The sequence below is a fragment of the Penicillium chermesinum genome (assembly GCF_028974085.1).
Source record: "Penicillium chermesinum strain IBT 19713 chromosome Unknown utg000003l:1.0-5111272.0:1.0-5115320.0, whole genome shotgun sequence".
In the NCBI taxonomy this organism is placed as follows: Eukaryota; Fungi; Ascomycota; class Eurotiomycetes; order Eurotiales; family Aspergillaceae; genus Penicillium; species Penicillium chermesinum.
In genome coordinates, this window is record NW_026695313.1 from 459066 (window position 1) to 481216 (window position 22151).

General features: G+C 50.8%; 7 protein-coding genes across 7 annotated transcripts; 4 read left to right on the forward strand and 3 right to left on the reverse strand.

The window, feature by feature from the left end:
- Positions 1-744: 744 nt before the first annotated feature.
- Positions 745-1329, forward strand: N7468_003065 (SND2/TMEM208 family protein; the record flags this gene model as incomplete). The annotated part of the gene is made up of 2 exons (XM_058472362.1): positions 745-753; positions 811-1329. The coding sequence occupies 2 exons, from the start codon at positions 745-747 to the stop codon at positions 1327-1329; spliced, it is 528 nt and encodes a 175-aa protein (XP_058331365.1).
- A 1036-nt stretch (positions 1330-2365) lies between these two features.
- Positions 2366-6065, reverse strand: N7468_003066 (uncharacterized protein; the record flags this gene model as incomplete). The annotated part of the gene is made up of 4 exons (XM_058472363.1): positions 2366-4798; positions 4861-5101; positions 5153-5818; positions 5935-6065. 4 exons carry the CDS (start codon positions 6063-6065, stop codon positions 2366-2368), a joined length of 3471 nt encoding a protein of 1156 aa, XP_058331366.1.
- A 982-nt stretch (positions 6066-7047) lies between these two features.
- N7468_003067 (Aminoglycoside phosphotransferase) lies at positions 7048-7541 on the reverse strand (the record flags this gene model as incomplete). The annotated part of the gene is made up of 2 exons (XM_058472364.1): positions 7048-7314; positions 7389-7541. 2 exons carry the CDS (start codon positions 7539-7541, stop codon positions 7048-7050), a joined length of 420 nt encoding a protein of 139 aa, XP_058331367.1.
- A 756-nt stretch (positions 7542-8297) lies between these two features.
- Positions 8298-12946, forward strand: N7468_003068 (E3 ubiquitin-protein ligase SSM4; the record flags this gene model as incomplete). The annotated part of the gene is made up of 2 exons (XM_058472365.1): positions 8298-11331; positions 11382-12946. The coding sequence occupies 2 exons, from the start codon at positions 8298-8300 to the stop codon at positions 12944-12946; spliced, it is 4599 nt and encodes a 1532-aa protein (XP_058331368.1).
- A 617-nt stretch (positions 12947-13563) lies between these two features.
- On the forward strand, positions 13564-17597 carry N7468_003069 (uncharacterized protein; the record flags this gene model as incomplete). The annotated part of the gene is made up of 4 exons (XM_058472366.1): positions 13564-14832; positions 14915-16080; positions 16107-16888; positions 17116-17597. The coding sequence occupies 4 exons, from the start codon at positions 13564-13566 to the stop codon at positions 17595-17597; spliced, it is 3699 nt and encodes a 1232-aa protein (XP_058331369.1).
- A 906-nt stretch (positions 17598-18503) lies between these two features.
- On the forward strand, positions 18504-20141 carry N7468_003070 (Zn(II)2Cys6 transcription factor domain-containing protein; the record flags this gene model as incomplete). Its single annotated transcript, XM_058472367.1, has 3 exons — positions 18504-18589; positions 18654-19035; positions 19092-20141. The coding sequence occupies 3 exons, from the start codon at positions 18504-18506 to the stop codon at positions 20139-20141; spliced, it is 1518 nt and encodes a 505-aa protein (XP_058331370.1).
- Positions 20142-20940: 799 nt separating this feature from the next.
- Positions 20941-21569, reverse strand: N7468_003071 (uncharacterized protein; the record flags this gene model as incomplete). The annotated part of the gene is made up of 2 exons (XM_058472368.1): positions 20941-21339; positions 21390-21569. 2 exons carry the CDS (start codon positions 21567-21569, stop codon positions 20941-20943), a joined length of 579 nt encoding a protein of 192 aa, XP_058331371.1.
- Positions 21570-22151: the final 582 nt, after the last annotated feature.

Consider the following 22151-nt stretch of genomic DNA (forward strand, 5'->3'; position numbering starts at 1 on the left):
AGGGGCGTGTGGGGTGGCACGGGCCAGGGGGGTGAAGGTGTCGAACGATAGGGATATGTAGATGGCGAGAGGGTATTTCTCGAAATCAAGTTTGAGATCAAGCGCGCTGCGCGGAGTTGTCGTGTACACAGAGAGTGTTCATGCGGGTTCGCCGCTCAGTAAGTTCGACGCGGGAAGACAATGCGTGCAGTCACAGGAAAAACAAAGCCCAGCAATCCATCAAACCTCCTAAAACATCGGATGAAAGGCAAAATGCACGTTAAAATGGGGCTTCCAGAGGCAAATTGCAGTGTTTAGAAGACCTGGTTCCGGGACAGTGATCCACGGAATGTAAACTGACGCAAACGGTAAAGTTGTGAAAAGAGAGCTCGAAGAGAAACAAAGTTACGCATAGTCAGACTCCTGGGCGAGTCTGTCACAGCAAACCAGGCATCGCGTGAGGGGCCTGTTCGTTCGAAGAAATGAAGCGCGGAGTAGGTTAGTGCTTGGGCTTATTTTGGTTGCATCGCCAGGGCTCGTGGTTTCTGCCGGGCGGTCAGGGTCGGGGCGGCAACACAGATCCATATGTACTTCAATGCAATCTTATCTCCTGTACAGCCTCCACACGGGGGGAACTTCCAGGGCTCATAGCTGAAAGCCCTCTTTAGCTGCCTGGTGCACGTGGGATCTCTGGAAGACGCACCCGAAAAGGAAACTCATCGGTGCTCAAGCATTGGTCTGGCAGATATCCGCCAGCTGTTCATCATGGCCCAGGTAAGCTCCTACACCACCCCTCATGTTGCAGGTATACCCATTCTCACCTCTTGAAAGAAAGCTGCCAAAACCCTTGCTACTCGCAATGCTGCTACCCTGTCTCGCACTCACCTGATTTCGGCTGCCCTGCATATCCTTTTCCTCATTCTCCACTTCGTTTTTGGAAGACCACGCTCATTGAAGCCATATTTCTTCCTGGCTGTCCCAACCTTGGCCATTGAATACTATCTTGACCTTGTGGGTCGCCCAAAATTCAACCCCGATGGCTCACTGCGCACCGCAGGCGAGGACCTGAATGCTACAGGACTAACCGAGTACATGTGGGATGTGCTGTACTGGACCCATGGCTGCATTTTCGCCGCTTGTGTCTTCAATGACCGGGCCTGGTGGCTGTGGATTGTGATTCCGTTCTACTCGGTCTATCTGGCTTACACAACAGTGATGGGTGTGAAGAAGGGATTCGCAGGAATGGGCGGTGGCAGTGCGGAAAGCGACGCCCGTCAGGGCCCAAAGAGCAAGACACAGATGAAAAAGGAGAAGCGAGGCGACCGTCCTAAGCAGCGTGCTGTCCGGTAGTCTGGAAATTCCCCAAGGCTGCAATCAGACGCTTCTTCCTGCAACTTGCCTGCAGTGGAGCTGAGGCGCGTGATGTCTCACATGCGCTGACGTCGAGTCTTATCTTTTGCGGATAATGCAAGGATTATTTAGCAAACATAAATGATGGAAGTAAATGGAGGAAATTCTGCACCTATTTTGTCATGCCGTTATGTGCTGAAATTCATATTGAAGTCACGAGAACGCTTCCGCCGCGGATATACACAGTAACTAGTCCACATACCGCTCTAAGTTTTGCCGGGTACTCATAGATAGTCAAATGGGTCACTCATCGTTCTATCACATTTTCCAAATCTCCATATTTCTTGCACCTGCTCGTTGTCATCATGCTGTGTCTTGACCATGGGACTAGGATGGAAAATGGCAGGGAGACGGCTGGGAATGAGGTATTTCAGTGTTACATACTATTTAGGTAGCAGCCGTTCGAACCGGGAGATATGTTTATTGGATCGTCTAGGAGACTATAGTCGCTCTGACTGCTGATCCACCATCACCTTCAGGTTCAATTGACGTAGCTAGGTAGTCCTCCAAATTCCAGAGACTAGACGCAATTTTGACCATTGGACATCAGTCACAAAAGAACTTGAAAGCCAAACTAGGTCTGGATGACTCAAGTAGACAGGAACTCATACATGTCTCTACTAACATCCGACACTTGAGGAAGTCGCTACTCGAAATGGTTTCATTATGTACGCAAATTACATCGTTGCAAAGGAGGAGCCACAGGCCTCCGGAGATGACTGCAGCAGCAGTGCGCAGAAAGCCGAAAAGGGAATAAAAAAAAAAAATCGTGGTGCAGGGTCGTGAACATATTGCCGTCGTGACAAACTATATGGGGAATAATGCGTTGAGGAACAGTCTTTTCCTACCACGTAGCAGGAAAGATCGGCCCCGTCGCAACATAATTGAACACAAATGAGTGAACTTAAGACACAGGGAAACGAAAAGTAAATTAAGCAGGAAATCCACAAACAAAAGCCCCCAGTATGCGTATTCATTACAATTCGTCTTTGGCCGATGAGACCACGGACTTGACGCTGCTAGCCGCATCATCCACGTGTGATGCAGCGGTCTCGACAGCTTCGGACGCAGCACTACTTGCAGTGGAAGCGAGATCGGCTAATCGGGACTGAGCGCTCTCCACAGCCGCTGCAAGACGGCTAGTTGCGCTCTCAACGGCACCAGGCTCCTCGCCGTAGATCGCAGCACTAGCCTTCGACTGAATGTCCTCGATAGCATCCTTAGCAACATCGAGATAGCTGGGATCCTTGCCGAAGACCGCGCCGCTGATTTGAGCAGAGGCGGTAGAATAGGCTTCGGCCGCTGCCTCAGTGGCTTGCTCATAAGGGCCCTTGGAAGTACCATAGATTCCGACGCTTGCAGCCTCAACAGCGGCGCTGAGTTGATCGTTCACATTTGCAATGATATCCTTCACGGAGGGAACCTCCGATATAACGGAGGCAGCGACGGATGAGGCAGTCTCGTAAGCTTCGCTGGCATAGCTCGAGGCGGATGACAGCGCTTCTGCGGGATAGGGCGTCTCGTAGGCAACACGAAGCTTGCTCAGCACACTCTCGGTGAAAGATGGTTGTCTCCCTACGAGGAGTTCAGAGACGACATCGCGGATAGCCGCAAACTGTTCGGACGAGCTGTCCAGCGCGCGCTCCAAATACGGAGCAGGGGTGCCGTAAATCTGTTCGCTGGCCTTGGCGATCAACGCCTCCCAGTTTTCAGATGCCTGGCTGGATATTGATTCCAACGGACCGGGTGTAGTGCCGTAAAAGGCAGAGCTAGCCGAAACAGACGCAATGGAAAGGGTGGCGGAAGCAGCAGAGATCGCTGCGCTGTATCTCGACGAAGCGTCATCAATGAGGCGCTGCGCTTTACCGTCGTCCGCGGCAGAGATAGCAGAGCTAGCAGAAGCCACAACGGCAGCGAGACTGGCCGAAGCCAAGGAGGATACGTGCTCATATTGTGACTCAGCCCCCTGAAGGACATCCTGGATACCAAATGGAGTAGTAGTAGGGGTCGGAGTGCCATAGACGGCTTCGGAAGCGGTCGAGACAAAAGCGGAGTAGTGGTCATGGGCGAGACCAATTGCTTCATAATAGCGACGCTGGGCATCGAGCACAAAGGGCTGCTGTGCCGCAGCGTTGGTCTCAGAGGCGATGGGCTGAATTGAGACCAGCTGCTCCGACGCAGCGCTCAAACCTTCGCTGAGACGCGAAGACGCAATAGAAGAGATCTGAGCTAAAGGTCCCACCGAGGAGGGTGTTGGTGTCGCTTTCACAGCAGCAATTTTAGCATCAAACTGTTCGGTTGCATACTTGATAGCTCCAGAATAGGCAGACTCAATAGAAGAAAGAATTTGCGCATGAGCTGGGGTAGTGGATTCGGCTGCTTGGCCTTGAACATGAGACTTGGCAATTTCGTACAGAAACTTAGCATTGGCCGTCGAGTCAGCAAATGCTGAACTTGCTTCGTCATAGACATTGGAGTAGGCATTCTCGGCCTTTTTTGCCAAGCTGTGGATAGTGTCTTCGTCTTCCTCGTCAATAATAGGCGCCGAAGCCGACTTGATCTCAGCAGCAGCCACTCCACCAAAGACGCGTTTCACCGAAGCCGCTTCGTCCTTTTCGATGGGATCAGCTGAGGTGGGTTCATCGTCATCCTCGGTCCCAGCTTCCACAGCATCATCCTGTTCTTCAGTATCAAATGATTCACCAGAGACAATTCGATCCGGGTCTGGAATAGCATCTGCTTGCGAGTTCTCATCTGAAGAGCTGGAGACGGTGGAATGTTCTGACTCCTCCTCGTCAACAGCTTGAGAATTCTCTTCGTGAGTTTCAGGCTCTGCATGTGGGCGTGGTGGTGGGGCCTCAGTTCTAGTGTCAAAGTTATCGCTAACTTCACGAGCAGCTAACTTCCAGTATCCCACTTCCTTGAGTCTAATAAGTTCTTTGGCAGTGTCGGTGGCAACGGCCATAGCCTCGTCCAAAATCTCGGTTGCAACGTCTCTGGCTTCGGCAACCGATTTGTGGTTGATTCCAACCTTCTCGATTTCACTGCGCCAATCGTCCAGCTGAGCCTTAAGGTTATGGTACCTGGTCCAGTCCTTGTATGTGACGCCATCTGACCATGCCCAGCGCGTTCCGATCTCTTGCAAACCAAGATCGCGGATATTATCCAGAATGTTAAGGGTCGAATTGACAGCAGATGCAACGCGGCGCAGGAGCTCTTCGTCAAAAGAGAGAGACCACTGGCGTAGGGAGTGAGCACGATCTCTTACTGCAACAGCAGCCGCGCGCACATCAGCAGTCAACTTCTCTTGAGCTTCCCGCTCTGCTTCTGGTGCATCCTCCTCGGGCAGAGTCTCAACAAGCTCATTGATCCGGCGCTTGATAGCTGAAATCTTCTCTGCAGAGACACTCTGAAGAGCAGTGGAGAGACTTTGCCCGTGGCCCCGAGCACTGCTGGAGACAAGGCCGCTACGATTTCTTCGAGTCGTTCTTCGAGATCGACCACCCCCTTGTCAGCAACCGCGGCGAACTTTTCCTGCCAACGCTCAAGATCTGTATCAATGCGCTCCCGGGATTGCTGCGCTAGTTCCTCTGCAGAAGGTGTCGGCTGCGGTGATGGGATCTCGGTTGAGGTAACGGTCGCTAAGTTCGTAGTGTGGACAGCTTCTTCAGAAGTGGTGCTGGTGGGTGTAACGTCTTGCTCAGACTGGGTGCTGAAAATTTTGTTAGTAAAATGATCTTATTACAGTATAAACCAACCATACTTATCCAGATCCTCCACAACAGCTCGTAGTCGTTTGCCCTCCCTATAACTGGCTAGACGCTGGCCAATTTTAACAAGTTGGGGTTCTACCTGCTCCGAGTAGAGGCCTGTGATACGAGGCCACAGAGAGCTATTAGCAAAGTACACAGCAGATGACCAGGTATAGCGGGCACCAGGCATGACATGAGTGGTCAAGATCTCTTGTCCTGCGGTGTAGGTCTTGCCGATGAAAGGTTGCGATCGGGTATAGAAGGGAACAAGGTGGTTCCAGTAAACGGCAAAAGCAGCGGCACTTGCTTTCTCATAGTAAGGCGACACTGCGTTGACACCTTTCTGAACATGGGGGTCCACTTGGGCCATGTAAAGTCGGTATGCCTTATCTTGAGCCTCTTGGATTCTCGGTGTTACCTGCGCATTCCATTGCGATGCGCCATACGCCTGAGCCTTTTCCAGTGCTGGCGCTCCATACTTCTCGTATCCAGTCTGGGCAAACTTGGAGGCGGGCGCGTAAACTTGCCGATTAAATGTCTCGATGTATGGGCGCGCTTGATCCACGTAGGGGGCGGCGTAGGTATCATAGTAAGGCGTCAGATGAGGCTCAACATGAGACCGAGCTATCAAGTAAGGCTTGCAGACTCGGGGAGAAGACTCAGTGAGCCCGGCAAGGCTTGAGGGACACCGTAGAAAGGGGCGTGAGCAATGTGTACCAGATGCATAACCTAATGGTCAAGTTGAGGTCAGCTTTTGCTATCTTCACAATGATAAGCGAAGTTTTTTTTTTACCTGACAACAAGCCCAAAAGACCATCGCAGACCGCCGCTCTTCTTCTGGCGCCGTCCTCTTGGCCCATTTGACTTCGATCCATTTGACTTCGCCAAAGGCTCCGCGTGGCCATTCTCCTGCTTGACGGACATGGCTACGTTCCTGGCGGCACACGAGAACGTTGCACAGACGCGTTTCAAGGCGTATAGCTTTTGCAGGGAAGGCTTCCTAAGGACACTTAGTCGATGTCAAATGCATACGTGTCTCAGAAGAGTCTGTTTTGCCCGGGGGGAAAGGTAAGTCGTAGCTAGGCGGAACTCTCGCGTCAAGCCTTGGCACTCTGTTTCACGGGGTACCGCGGTCACGACCTTTCAAAGTCGAGGCCGAGACCAGGTCTCTATAAGGCTGGCAAGTGCGTCCGGATTGGAGAAGGTTGAAGAGAGAGAGTTTCTGCGCTAAGTAGGAAGATATGGGCTTCAAAAAACCGACGGTTCTTCCAGGACTGTTTTTGGATGGAATATGAGTGAGGTCATCGGTGGCACCAGCCCAGCATAAGCTGTATTACATTACAATTCATGATTAATTACACAAATCCCACACAAAGTTGGCCATTGCCGCCAATCCGATCCGGTGCCGTCATAGGGCTCCGTAATACAAATACAACAGTCTGTGGGTTATGCAGGTGCTCCATAAATCTGTGACCACCTTCATACACCGCCTTCATTCCCGCCTAAACGTAGTGTGTAAGTTAATACGGATCCTCTAAATGTAGAAGCGGAGGCAGTGTTGCTGACTATGTTACGTTCTGGATTGAAAAACAATGAGAGTAAATTATCGCTTCCAATGTTAGGATTAGAGTGACTAGATCTAAAAATGACCAGTGAGGTTCGGTTGAGAGGGCATTTAAGAAGAAACAAGGTTTTGCATGCTCATATAGCGCCCACAAGCGAGCACAATGTGACCGGTCTATCTAGCGCTTGGTTATTAGATGCCCTTAACCGAACATCAGCTTTATCCGTCAATCGTGTACATTGTTAGATCAAAGTCATGATCATATTATTGATCGCTCAATTCGCTACTACCTAAGGTATGCGTGTCATCCATGGTATATCAGTTAGTGGCTCAAGAGCAGACCTAAGAAGCCCATGCCCACATATTCTCTCTCATATTTGGGAGGAAGATTACGGGTAGATATTCTGGCCAGTCAGGCACTGGTTTTAGCTGTCGAAGAGCCCGAGTGTAGTATTCCCAATATGCTGGGTACCATCCAGCATCTTCCCAGTCGAGGATTGCTGTGACATGGCCTCCCTCGACGAGAATATTTCGTGGGGCGATATCGGAATGAGTAAAAACAATATCATGGTTATCTGTGAACGCATATTTGGCGTAGTGTCGCAAGATCTCCCAAGATATATTCGTTGAACTGTTCCTCAGAATCAGAGGGGGCACCTTCAAGAGATACGTCGTCCAATTACCGCCTTGCCCCGATCAACAGCTCCAATATATTCACCTTTCAAGTCGCGAAGTTGATTTATGTAGGAATGAAGTTCGTCGGCGATTGAGACCTTTGGACTGGAATCCAAAATATCCCATACTTCATCCAGTCGCTTGCCAGACATGTAGTCCATCGCGATCGACACAACTTGATTACCTTCCCAGCGGACATCGTGAACTTTGGGTACAGGGATCGTTGTGTTTGCTGCAATGAAACGAAGTGTTTGCGCTTCGTGCGAGCGGATACGAGCGGATACCGCCTGACTTTACGAGATTTTCGCCTAATCAGACGACTGTGCGACCGAACAACGCATGGAGGATTCCTTCTTCTGTGGGATTTGTTGCGTCCATAGCAAAAGGTAGAAATAGGGAGCTAGAGAATGCAATCGGAGCGTCTTCAAAGATTGAATGAATTTAATGGCCATCTGGTGTAAGCTAAAGTTTATCAAGTTATAACTGATCTGGCACGTGATTCGCGCGGTATGTAACACAGATCTCGATACAACCGGCAGTATATCTGGCAGAAAATAGCGGTGGGCTAGGTGGTCATAAACCTAAGTCACGCCACTGTACTCAGCCTGGCCAGCAATCTGGTGAAGTGCAGTTGCTCAAGTTTCCTCGAGTATGAGGGTCTGCGGTGACAATTATTGTAAGAACGTCAGCCCTTTGTCTTCTATCTGGCTACTCGCTAATACTTTTTTCAATCTCAGCCATCTCTTTCTCATCAAACAGCTGCCATCCTTCAATCTCGTTTATGGTCGCACGTCACATCCCACGCGCAAACTATACTCCCACGGCTCTCCAGATCAGCCCCCCCACCATTCACCTGGGGATAGGATGAAGCTTTGTTAATCCTGGAATACTGTCGATTCGATGCGGTCTGGCTAAAAATGGATACGCCATCAAGCTCAACCCGAAACCCCTTGGGTTCGAACCCATTTCCCGATCTGATGAACGACCCGGCTTTCGACGAGAGGGACAGAGGCGTGGAGGATACAGATACTTGCCGTATATGCCATGGTGAAGCGACGGAGGATGAGCCCTTGTTCTACCCGTGCAAATGTAGTGGGAGCATCAAATTCGTCCATCAGAGCTGCTTAGTCGAGTGGTTGGCACATTCGCAAAAGAAACATTGTGAACTGTGCAAGACGCACTTTCGCTTCACCAAGCTTTACGACCCTAACATGCCGCAGAGCCTTCCGACGCCTTTGTTTTTGAGACAAGCCCTTGCTCAATCTGGCCGGACTGTTCTTACTTGGCTTCGGTTTCTACTTGTGGCGTTTGTCTGGTTGGGATGGCTACCCTGGTCGATGCGCGCTATCTGGCGAGCACTTTTCTGGCTTGCAGACGGTCGCTGGTCTTCACACGGAAAAACTACCCCCAAAGCCGGTCAATTGGTAGAGAGCAAAAACGCTCTCACTGCGGGCGTTACTAGTACGATTAGCCTGGTGGCTTCTACAGCCTCCATGCCTGTGGTTGACGATGCCAACAAATCTCCTCCAGCTTCATTTGTCGGTGTCCCTGGCAGTGAGCCTTTGATGCTGACTCTGATTAGAAAGATGCTTCCCGGATTCCTCTTTCCAGGCTTGTCGTCACCAATGGGGGAGAATGGCTCTAGCACAACTGGATTGGGAAGCTCATCGAAGTTACGCTATCCCTCCTGGTTGTCGGATGTGAAGTTTTTGAACACCCTCACACCCTACCCGACGATCAATAATATGATCATTGACACCCTAGAAGGCCAGCTCATCACTCTTTTAGTGGTGATTGCTTTCATTCTCCTTTTCCTAATACGGGAATGGGTTGTACAGCAACAACCCATGGCTAATATAGCGGAAGGAGAGCGTGAAGCTGCATTGCAACTGATTGCCAATGCCAACAATCGTGCCAATGACCCAGCTCCTCACCCAGAAGCACAGGAAATGCCGGCTGCCCCCGTCTTCCGTCCACTTCCTCGTCCGGCTCCCGCTAATCAGAACCAAGGAGAAGAGTTCGCCGATGAAAATGACCCGCCTACCCCTCCAGGTTCTCCACCGTCCCCGTGGGCCGATTTAAACAATCCTGCTCCTCCCAACGAAAACCCTTTAGGACTACGGGCTTCATTCCCAGAAGATTTGGCCGATACTTTAGCGCCCGTTTCTGGGAGCTCTGCGGCCCAGAATATGGAAACGCCTCCTCTTGCGAGTGTCGCTACTTTCAGAGACATCCTTGCTCGCGCCAATGGTGATCGGGATGAAATGGAAAGGATTATTCACGAGCATGGCCTCGAGGACGAACTTGAATGGATTATGAATGCATTCGACTCAACACCGAATGACCGAAATATGGATACTCCACTCCATCAGGCAGACGAACCCAATAGTCCAGGTCTTCACGCAAGAGACACTTTCAACCCGGATATCAATCTTGACCCTGGACCACAATGGCCTACCCAACAAAATGGCCATCCACCGCACCGGGAAGTAAATCAAGCTGAGCCTACTCCCGCTCCCCCAGCAAACACAGATGAACAAGTGGAGCCTCAAGCTCCCAAGGGCATTTCAGAACAGCTCTTAGATTTTTTTTGGGGCGACATCACTCTCAATGAGAATGACAACGCCGGTGAAGCAGCCTTGGAAGATGATGAGCACATCGTCCAGGATCCGGCTATGGAAGAGCCTTTTGTGCCTGTCCTCAATCGCCAAGACGACCAAGCAGCTGATGGAGCTGAAGGCGGAGAGGGTGACGGTGGGGTTGACCCGAATGACGTGGATGCAATCGAAGGCGATGACTTTGAAGGAATAATGGACCTCATTGGAATGCAAGGGCCTATCTTTGGCCTTCTGCAAAATGGAGTCTTCTGTGCTCTTCTGATTGCTTTTACTGTCGCTATCGGCATTTGGCTTCCCTACCTCTGGGGAAAGATTGCACTGGTTCTACTGGCCAACCCCCTGGAGCTTATTGTGGGTGTGCCTATGACAGCTCTTACTGTCCTAGCTGATATTGCCCTCGACACCTTGGTAGGAGTCGTGGGTTATATCATGTACTGGCTTACTTTCACCTGCAAATTGTTGCTACGCCCAATTGCAACCATGGTTCCTGTGGCAGATTGGATCCCTCAAGGGAAATCTGTCACAAATGCCTCGTTATCACTGATCGATGCAAGTACCAATCGCTTGAACAAAGTTGTCAAAGCATTCCTCCTATTCCATGAATCAGACATCCCCATGTTCTCGGTTCTCTCTCATCAGGCACTTCGGCTCCATCAAGCCCGTCTTGGGTTCTTATGCAAATCTGCTTTCTCCGCGATTAAATTTGTTTTGCACGACTTCCCCTTGCGACTCGTGACACTTGGCATTCCCGATGCATTGTTCTTTGACGTGGACTTCTCTCAAGTGCAGAACTATACGGTCTATGTTCAACAACAAATCGGAAATTTCACCAGAGCCCAGTTGTACTCCAGCCCGGGTGCGAAGTTGATCAATGCGGGCACCAGCAAGGCTTTGTCAGGGACTGCGTCAGTCGACTACGATCTTGCAGTTTGGGATTCCAAAGACCGCGCTATTGCTATTGCTATGGGCTACCTCCTTACAACAATCATGGGATTCCTCTACCTTCGAATCACCGGAATCCTCACTGGTGCCAATCGTGGGCAGCGGATCGAGGGAATTGTTGCAGACGTACTTATCCAAGCTGGCGGTGTCATGAAAGTTATTCTCATCATTGGCATCGAGATGATCGTTTTCCCTCTTTACTGTGGTACACTTCTCGATATTGCCCTCCTCCCGCTCTTCTCCGACGCCACCGTCGTGTCCCGTCTCGAGTTTACAACGTCATCCCCCCTGACCTCATTGTTTGTGCATTGGTTCATTGGCACTTGCTATATGTTCCATTTTGCTCTTTTCGTGTCCATGTGCCGAAAAATCTTGCGAGGAGGTGTCCTGTGTAGGTATTTCAACGTAATGATTCATTTGCTGAGTGCTAACTTGGAATAGACTTCATTCGAGACCCTGATGATCCGACCTTCCACCCCATCCGCGATGTCTTAGAGCGCAGCATCACAACCCAGCTCCGCAAGATTGGCTTCAGCGCGCTTGTTTATGGTGCCTTGGTGATTGTGTGTCTCGGAGGCGTTGTCTGGGGCCTCCATTATGCGTTTGATGGAGTTCTCCCTATCCATTGGTCTGCTCGCGCTCCGATGTTGGAGTTCCCGGTGGACCTCCTATTTTACAACTTCATTATGCCTGTGCTTATCAATTCCGTTAAACCATCGGACGGATTACATAGCCTCTACGACTGGTGGTTCCATAAATGTGCTCACTTCCTACGCCTCAGTAATTTCTTCTTCCCAGACAGACACCGCGAGGAAGAAGGTCGCCATGTTCGGCGAACATGGCGGGCCTTGTTTCTAGGAGCAAAGGGCGATTGGGAGCATCCTGTGATCGGAGACGACCAGCGGGCTGCCGCTGAGAAGGAGGACCGAGACGTTTATTTCCTGCGAGATGGTCGATATGTGCGGGCGCCTGCCTCGGACCAAGTTCGAATCCCAAAGGGCACTCAAGTCTTTCTGGATGTCACGGAAAACAACGAACGCCTAGACGGGAAATTCGACGCCCCAGATGGATTGCATGGACGGAACAACAAGATGTTCACCATGGTGTATATCCCGCCTAATTTCCGGCTCCGAATTGCTGCATTCATTCTTCTCATTTGGCTTTTCGCTGCAGCCACCGGAGTAGGCATCACCGTTATTCCCCTAATAATTGGCCGCAGGATAATCTCCGCCTGCTTCTCGAGCCCCGTTCCGGTCAATGATATCTATGCCTTCTCCAGCGGTCTATGTGTGGCTGGCGCTGCCTGGTGTTTGGTTCACTACTGTCGGATTGCATACTTGGCGGTGAGAGAGGACCCGTCGACGTACATGCAGTCCCCACAGCAATTTATCAGAGTGTGTGTCAACACTGCCCTCGATGTTGCTCGGCTAGGCTACATCTCTGCGGCTCTGGTGGTTCTTCTTCCGATATTCTTTGGACTCCTTGCAGAACTATATGTTCTCATTCCAATACACACTTTCCTGGGAGCCGGAGAAAGCCATGTCGTACACATTGTCCAGGACTGGACACTAGGGGTGTTGTACATTCAAATGGCAATCAAGTTGATCCTGTGGAACCGCCAATCATGGGCTGCTGCTGTATTGAACGGAATTTTCCGTGACGGCTGGCTCCACCCTAACGCGAGCGTGGCCACCAGGGCTTTGGTCATTCCGGCGTCGATTTTCACTGCCTTGGCTGTGGCTTTGCCGTTGCTCCTAGGTAGTATTCTTCGGTGGACTGTATTCTACTCACATGTCGAGCTGCAGCCTTACGTGTACCGCTATAGCTTCCCAGCGATGTTGTCTGTCGTCTTGGGTGCCTGGGCCGTCAATCTGTTGTTGAGACGTATTGCGGCGTGGCGTGTCCATGTTCGTGATGATGTCTATCTTATCGGCGAGCGCCTCCACAATTTTAGCGAGAAGCGAGCTCGAGATGTGGGTGTGTCACGACGCGTGATCACTCAGTGAGACCTTTACCCGAGTTGGTAAGACTGACTCTGCGTTTATCTTTCTAACCACCTTTCTTCATGGTTACCGTCTTTTTTTTTTTACGGGATTCGTTTCACGATATGTACATTAAGACTGCATGATGCACCCATATACATTAAACTCCTCAATGCTAAGTAGATTCACTTCCTTTTTCACTCCACGAAGGGGAGGAATTATCATTTCATTTAACATTAGTCCGTCGTTACATGTTGTATATGTTGTTGCCTGAGTATGTATCAGGCGTACAACAATTACACAGCCAAATCCCGTAATTTACTGTGATCTGGCCCAGCCGGTACATAAATACGGATTCGATGAATAAATTTAGATGCCTGCCACGTGATCGTAGCCTCCCCCCACTTGATCGCGGGCAGGCAGCATTGTGATTGGTTAGGCAACAGGATTCCCTCCATTTGTTCTATTCGGCCTCGCCATCGGACCAGGCAGCTGTAGGTCATTATCGATTCTTCTCCTGAGCATTCCCCCAAAGCCGCTTGCTACTTTTTCCAACTCTCAGAATGGATTAGCGATATACGCGACCGTAAACGGAGTGCCTATACACGATAACCTGCGACCAAATCGCATCTGACGCCAGCATGTCTGTTCTGCGCCATGGAGGGGGCGGCGGCTTCCTCCAGCGCCGTCTCACGAAGCTATATACCGATACCAAGACATCGTGTGAAAGCGTTACTACTGCATCGAAAGCGCTGGACGATCCAGAACTTGTTGCTCTTCACCAGAGCTTCCAGAAGCAACGTGACCGTCTGCTCTCGTGGGGCCTAGACTGGAGCGATGCTAGCGCCGCCCAACCGAACGATATCGACGAATCTTTGACCGCAGCAGGCTTTAGTGATGTGGTGGAGAGTGTAATGTCGACTATTCAAGATTTGCTCAACGAAGCTGAACGAGTACAACATATCGATCCCCCGATTCCCTCGACGAAAGACCGCAAGGTGGATACGAAGGATGCTTTAAGCAGTCAGCCCCTCAAAACACAATGGACGGACGACGATATCAGTCGGTCGAAGAGGATTCTGAATGAGCTGCAGGGGTGCATAGATACCCTATATGATCTTTCAAGCTCGCGTCGGACGATGTCGAGCATGTCGAGCAAGCAAGGTAGCAGTATGCGACGACGCCCCGTGCATGCTTCTTCCTACGAGTCTTCGCATGGATCTCTCTCCGAGTCCAAGGAGAAGGCGCAAAGCCCTCAGAACATGTTCGATTCCTATACTTGGTCTCCTTCTACCACCACACCCCGCGACTTCCCCAGCAAGTTCGCTCCGTCTAGCCAACTCCTCATCGAACGATCGGCATTGCAACTCTATGGCGCAGCCCACGATAATAGCCCACCACCTTACCAACCTGTTGCGGCCTCTGCGAATTCACGCGCAATTGGTCGCTTGAGCACCTCTGCTTCCCCTGCTTTGTCCTCGAGTGTCAAGGATACACATGTCTCGGTATTGGTCGAGTTCATGCCTATGATGGTAGAGTCGCCGATGGACCAGAAGAGCTCGCGGCTAGAGAAATTACAAAAGTCGCTTGACCAGCTATTGCTCAATGCAAGGATCAAGCATTTGGGCCTCTTACGATTCATTGGCTACACTGTTGATGACTCTAACGCCCGTTACGCCTTCCTGTATCAGATGCCTGTCGATTATTTCCCATTCCTGCGCAATCCTAGCGATCTGCTCAAAGAGTTGAAGCCTGTGCCGCTCGTGTCCCTGCTCCCGTCAGCGGAGGATTACCGGGAGAAGCGTATGCCAAACCTCGAAACACGATTCCGGTTGGCATACGACCTTCTCATGTCTGCCCTGCATCTGCGAAGTCAGAATGCCGTGCACGGGGCGATCAACAGCAGCAATGTCATATTCTTTCCAGGTCGATCAGAGTCTAGAGATGATGAACTTACTCCCGACTTGCACCGCCCATATTTAACATCGCCAGCACGTTTTTCTGGAGATGGACCTACTTCCCGAGCCATTGGCTACGGCTATGTACCGCCATCCTGACGACAAGCGAAATGTTGACGATGATTGCGCCTGGGCGTATGATCTGTATTCCCTTGGCCTAATTTTATTGGAGATTGGTCTGTGGGCTCCCATTGGTCGGCTGTGGAAGATGAAGTACGATCGCTCATGGTTCAAGCACCGCGTTGAAGACCTTTATGTGAAGAAGCTTGGCCCGAAATGTGGTAGGGCTTACCTCGAGGTTGTCCAGCTGTGCCTGGATGCTCCCAACTTCCGTGTGTCTACACAGCCCATGACCGACCTGGCTTTGCGCGTGCCTCAGATATACCATTATCCTGTGCTCGATTTGTCTGATCCGGATGGAACTTTTTCTTTTTCAATGAACTTCCTTTACACTATTAGCAAGATCATGTGGTCTTGCTGCCAAATTGATATCTTCTCGGCTCCTCCAGCCGAAGAACTGGACGATTGTCTGCCTCTGGCGCTTGTGCCAACCCCCGAGCCAAGTCCTACTCAAGAAAAGAACATCACCTACTTAACACCCCATGAGCCTTCAACTTTTGATAAAAAGTTGCCCGCAGTCTCGGGCGATCAGTGGGGCGCTGTGGCACATGAAAGGGCTCCAGACAAGCACGCGAAGAAGCGGACCGTCAAGCGACTGCCTAACATGGAAATACCCAATGAGCACCTTCAAGAATGGAATTTCCACATGATGCCCAGGCTCAGTCGGCTCCTACAGAAAATTTTGAGAGATTCCTCCGAGTCCTGTGGCGCCTCTCTCATCATGACTGGCGAGTCTCCTGAGACTGCGCGAACTACCATTTGTGTCACTTGCGCCAGTGTCAAGAAGGTACGGTCTGCTCTGAAGAAGCACTTCCAACTGGGTCGAGATGACTGGGACCTCATCGTCATCCGCGGCGACATCGAAAGATCCAAAGTCCCTCGGAACAAGCGCCGAAGACCTGCCAAGACCAGACCCAATGGATCCAACGAGACGCCTTTTCGCCAGCGTGAGTTAAATCCGTGTCATCAGCAGCGACCCCTGTGTGGTGCATCAATCGGTGCTTTCCAGAACGAGGAACATCTTCCTCCTGTGTCCTATGGCGGAGCTGTCCTTGTGGACGGCCTGCCTACGGGCTCACTGTTCACCACATGCTGGAGGCTCCCAGTGATGATGAAGATAACGGTGGTTCGGATGATGAACCGGAGGCCCCTACTCGGTCCGCTGGTAACTGGCCCGGAACTACATCAACTGCCCCCAGCCAAGAGTTCATGTATACCTGGAATGAAGACAATCCTTCAGAAATCAACCTAGACCTTGAAATCTCCGATCTCGAGGATGGTGACGATGAGTCCGTGTCACAAGGCCCAGGTGGCTTAGACGAGGACTGGCTCTCTGACGAAGAGTCTTCAGATGATGAATCTTTGGACCCTGACAATGATGACGATGATACTGCGTCGATTGGTGATACGACCGGTATCGAGCCTGGCGAAGAACCACGTCTCTTCGTCACGCAGCCAGCCATCGACGATGTTCATGATGATTTTTTTCCCTCCTTAGAAGACCGTGACGACGAGCACCTTGCTTCACACTCTTTGGGCTATGTGCATGCCTCATCTGGTATTCGACGTTGGATGTGGAAGGGAATCAAGCACGAGATTGACTGGGCGTTGATCAAAGTGGATGAACATCGCATGGATCCTCGGAATATTGTCATTGATGCTACGACGTCCTCCCCCGCCCGGCCTCTACCAGGACGAGCAGCCCAGCCTCCCCCTATATTTCTTCACTCAGTTGCCCGGATGGAGGACCTAGGCGGATTGCAGGTTCACTGCTGTGGCCGCACCAGTGGTCTTCAATCAGGGCAGATATCCAAGGCGATGACAATAGTCAAACTTCATGGCCGTCATTCGTTTTCGACGAGCTTTTGCGTTAACGGAAACTTTGGAGGTAAGAGCGTACCACCACAGAGTAATGTTTTATGTCTATACGGTCCTTAATTAGATACCCTTTTGTTTTGTTTTATTCTTTTTTGTGTGTGTGTTGTCTCATATGCCCCTCGCCCATATGTCCCCCCCCCTTCCATGCCAAGTTGGTAATCCATAATGACTCCTATGATACTTCACCCTTCTGTATTGAGTAAGCAATTAGGCTAACTTATTCTTGTGGCACAATAGCCCCCGGTGACTCCGGCGCATGGGTATTTGACAGATCTACTGGTCGCGTCTGCGGCCACGTCCTTGCTTGGTCCGAACGGAGCAACACTACCTACATCGCCCCCATGGAAGTGATCCTCGAAGACATCGCTCGCACTCTCAATGCCTCCCTCGTCTCTCTTCCCGGCGACTCATTCCAAACCCTTGGCTACGCCAGTCCTACCTCTCCTCAAGGCCCGAACTATAGCTACCAAGCGCAGCAACTCCAACTTCCTGACGATATGAGTCGTTTGACTGTTGGCGGGCCCCCGCCTCCGCTACCACCTCACCCTTTCAACCATCCCGGCCCTCACCACCCCGGCTTCGGGCGTCCTCCGCCTCCCCCTCCTCCTCCACCTCGACCTCCACCACCAGGTTCCCGTGAGGGTCATGCTCATCGGGGCACCCCGGTTCCACCGGCTTTATTAGCAGGGCCTCGGAATGTGGAACGTCAACTGGCATAAGTTCGGTCTTTATGTTCCCTCTGTTTATGATGATGAGATTTTGGATTTTTCATACTGGGGTTTACGATTCTTGTGTTCATTTTACGATTGAAATTCGAAATACCCACGTTAGAGTTGTTGCTTATTGTTCGATATGCGAGCGTGTTTTGTTCTGAGTATACCTTATATTGTCTTAGCGTGAGTTTTGTCTCGACATTTAGAATTGACAAGAATTAATAGGTTCAACAATATTGCTTCGCAGGTTTCCAAGTTCCGTAGTTGTCCATGGGCGCTAGTCGAACTAGAGTATCGCTTGGTTCCATTGCCTAGAATGTTGCAGGCATCAATGATCCGTAGATTCTATCATGTTCGGCTGCTTCCTGGAAGCTAGGATTATTTCCAAGCCCTTTTCACTGAAGCCTAATTAAAAGCTAAGTATAGGCCAAGCTTCAATTAGATGATTGGTGTTGGCAAGCAGGGACCCTCAACGCGCTACGGTGATTTTGAGGCTCCAATGTTTCGAATTTGGCCTAGAATCAAGGCTAAGCCCCTAGGGTCGTTAATCATTATGGACAATGCTATGCCTAGGATGACGGTGGATCCACCGTCATCACAGCCACCTTGATTATGAGTTTGGGGCCGAAAATTAATATAACCGTTACGATACATTTCAACCCTTCCATAGCCATATTAGACACTGGCGGCCGCCTGATCCCCGGTCCGATACATCACGATACCTACGCAGCCCCAAGGCGAAACTGGAGCGACGAATGTGATGATTGGCTGGAAGGGCGTAAGATAAGCGGGGGAATGCATGGACAAATGCTTAAAATCTCACCATGGCTAAAACGAATAGGTAAAAACCAGCTAAAGAGCCGCTCGGTTCTCCTGAGTGTAGGTGGATGCTTCGCTATTCAATCCATAACGATGAGCGCCACCTCCACTCCTCCGTCAGCGCCTGCACGCAAGCGGGCAGGCAGACCGAAGTCGAAAAAAGGATGCATCACGTGCAAGTAAGTAACTTCCAACTCCTCTCCTCCCCTCGCATCGCCGTGCTGGTCCATCTAATGTCTCCAGGATCCGGCACGTGAAATGTGGAGAGGAGAAGCCGGCGTGCAAGCAATGCACGCTCTCTGGCCGTAGATGCGACGGGTATAACGAGGCCACGCAGAAAGAGCTCCGGCAGGAGATCCTCAAATCGGTCCCCCGCCGGTCATGGGCTCCGAGTGCAGACCATCGCATAGTGCTGGTTCCTGGGACGGGGCAGGAACGCCAGTATGTACATTTCTTCTGCAACGAGACCATCCGGGCGATGGCAGGGTTCTTCCCCTCGGAGTTCTGGAACCACCGGCTTCCGGAGCTGAGCTATCATTCTCCGGCTGTGAGGCATGCGGTGGCTGCCGTGGGCGCGATGCATGAGCGGCAGCTTCAGGGGAGGCTTGTTTCGGCTTCGACGTGGGTGGGGGAGACGGGGATGAGTCTTTTGCGCTTGAGCAATATAATAAAGCCATCCAGAGGTTCTTGGAGCAGATCAAGAGCCCGGAAACTGCAAGCGTGGAACTCATGCTTGTTCAGTGCTTGTTGTTCGTTTGTCTTGAGATGCTGAAGGGCAATATTGCGCGGGCAATTGAGCACACGAAGGGGGGACTGCAGATTCTCACTGGTCAGCTTCGAGAGAACAAGGAGACGGAGCCACAGCGGTCTTTTCACATGGATCTTTATCAGTTCTTCTATCGGCAGAATGTTCAAGTGGCTTTGTTCGGTACTGCCATGACTGATATTCACGGGGCTCCGGCGTTTCTGGCCTCTTGTCCATCGCATTTCCACAATATCAGCCACGCGAGGAACTGCCTTACGCATTTGATGAATCGCGGCCTGGCTTTTTCGGGGAAATTCCAACTGCCGCCGGTGGATCTTTCCTCACTGGAGGTAACTGAAGATGATATTCGAAAACAGCAAGCACTACTACAGGAATGCCGAACATGGTACCAAGCTATGCAGAGGCTCCAAGCCAAGTCTGCACGGAGCGCCGAAGTCCACGACCCGAGGGCCCCTTCTGCTATTCTCTGTTCATACCATGCCTCGGTAATATGGATCAGCTGTGCTTTGGCACAGCACGAGATGTATTATGACAATTACTTCGAAGATTTCGCAGCCATTGCCGACCACGCGGAAAACCTGATCAAGATCGGTAAAAAGAGCGCCTCATACAATAACATTGAGCTATTCAACCTTGATGCAGACGTTTTACCAACGTTATTCTATGCCATGCAACGCTGTCGGTTCCCGTTATTACGCCGCAGGCTATTGGCCGTATACATGGAGTATCCTGCGAGAGAAGGCATGTTCAATAAAGCCGAGCATGCGGCTCGGGCGAAAGATTTGATAGAGCTTGAAGAAGCGCCGCTGTCACATCTTCCGGTTGAAGAGAGGTTACCGCAAGAGCATCATCGTGTTTTGAAGAAGGCAACGCTGCACTTCAAGACCCAGCGGCCATCTTCTGTGTGTATTCGGACGAGACCGGTAGATGGCGTGAAAGAAGAATATCAGGAGTGGCTAGAATAGTGATGGTCTTGGCCTTAGAAGCCGCATATAATAGGTTGTTATTTTGGCAGTCTTGCATTATGGCTGTATGATGTACGACGGTTCGTGGGTCTAATGTTCTGAGCATTCCATCAGGCCCCGTAGCCGGTCTGCTCAGTTTCCCGACTCGTCTTCAATATCAGCAAAGAATTACCCGTTCTAGGTTTACCAGACATATCTCGCAATTACCGTTTTGTATCTCGGACGATCTCGCCAGCTGTATCGTCATCTGTCTCAACAGTGGCCACTCGACTGTTAGCTGCCACCGTGCATGCCACGAAATTGAACATCTCGCGTCCAAATTTCCCGTCCTAGTTGGATGTATGGCAGCTATGACAGTCTGCACGTCTCAAACTCGACGAAGGATGCTGGAATTAAAACACACCGTCCCTTGTCATCAGTAATGGCGCATTCTAGGCCTTCCCCTCTCATATCAAAAATTGCCTCAACTAAGTGTAGCCAGTGGATACCTAAAAGCAATGGATAGCCAGGTTTTGACCTGAAGCAAGACAGGAAAGTCAGGGGAGTTAAGGCAGTGTTGAGCCCAGGCACCCCGCTCTTAATAGTGGCAGTCATGCTTAGTTTCCGACGAATATGTCGTGACGAGGAAACTCACTCTATGGAGCTCCTCAGGACTGGCAAGCACAGCAACGGGTGGATGCAGAAGTACAGAGAGTTCAAGCTACGGATTCGAAGAAGAAACGGATTACTTTGCGCTTCATAACACATTTCATTATCGTCATCGATTCCAGTCTGCGAGTTCCGACGAAAGGTGAACCGCCTAAATTTGCATGAACTCGAATACCCCACTCTTGATCATGTCATGCCCCATCGGACGACGGCTATTCCCTTGCCATATGAAGCACCCCTGCGGAGGAAGATCTATACCCATCGGGACCGAACCCTTTATGATTAGAACTTCATTTGGCTGGAGCTTTCGATTGACCGGCTGTATTTCGTGCGTCATCTCTCTCGGCGTATTTGGAGGATAAATTCGAAAATTGGTCCTGGTTTCCTTGGTGTTTGCTAGATCTCGGAAGGCTGATACTGCATCGTCCGAAGGATGGGCAAGTCCGGGGGGCCATGCTGAGTGACCTTCGGTAGATGCGACAACAACAGGGCCTTGGTATAATAGAGGGCTGTCATCAGCGCCAATGACCTCCTGAATACGCTCCATGAACTGTTCTTGATGAATACAAAACTTCCTTGTTCTTTCTTTGGGATGCGTACCGCATTGTTCTCTTCGGCCCCGCTCGTAATAAACCGCTTGCAGGTCTCTCGGTCTCCTCTTCCGTAGACGAGCGACTCCTTTTCGACGTGATTGAAGGAGTACAAGGACCGCTTCACGGCGTCCACCCTATCGGAGCCATCGGAAGAAGTGGATAAAACAACAAAGCCTGTGAATTCCATCGGTGCGTGCTCATCATGAGGCGAACTGCACTATTGTTATGATTGCCTCGCTGTATTATTCCCGGACTAGCTTGATCAGGATTAGTGGATTAGTCTCAGACGAAGAGCCAGTGGCAGGAAAGGAAATCGGAAATCAGGCCAGACGAGGAAAGTCTTGATAGAATAGAGCTCCGGAGTCCCCCGACATGCACAATCATGTACCTGATTCAAATTGTCCCCAAAGTGAAAGCCCCTTCTAGTTACCAGTACAAGATACCGTTTCTGGACGCGAACAATATATATAGGAAAGATATTATGCTGATAATCATTTAGAGAGAGGCATTTAGAATCTATCAAATTCATATCCTACCTCTTAACCCTCCATCTGGTATCAATTCCCCTACTCGCTACAGTCATCTGCATGGTCCGTGTGGTCTTTCGAGAAGCTATGACCCGGGTCCCTATACCTAGAAGGATATCTTCGTGACGAACGTACAAGAAATACCAGCATCAACACCGATCGAACACCGAACACCTACCTCCCTTTCCGAAAAGGCCCATGGGCGGCGAAGACATCTCTATTCACCCAAGAGAAAGAACAAT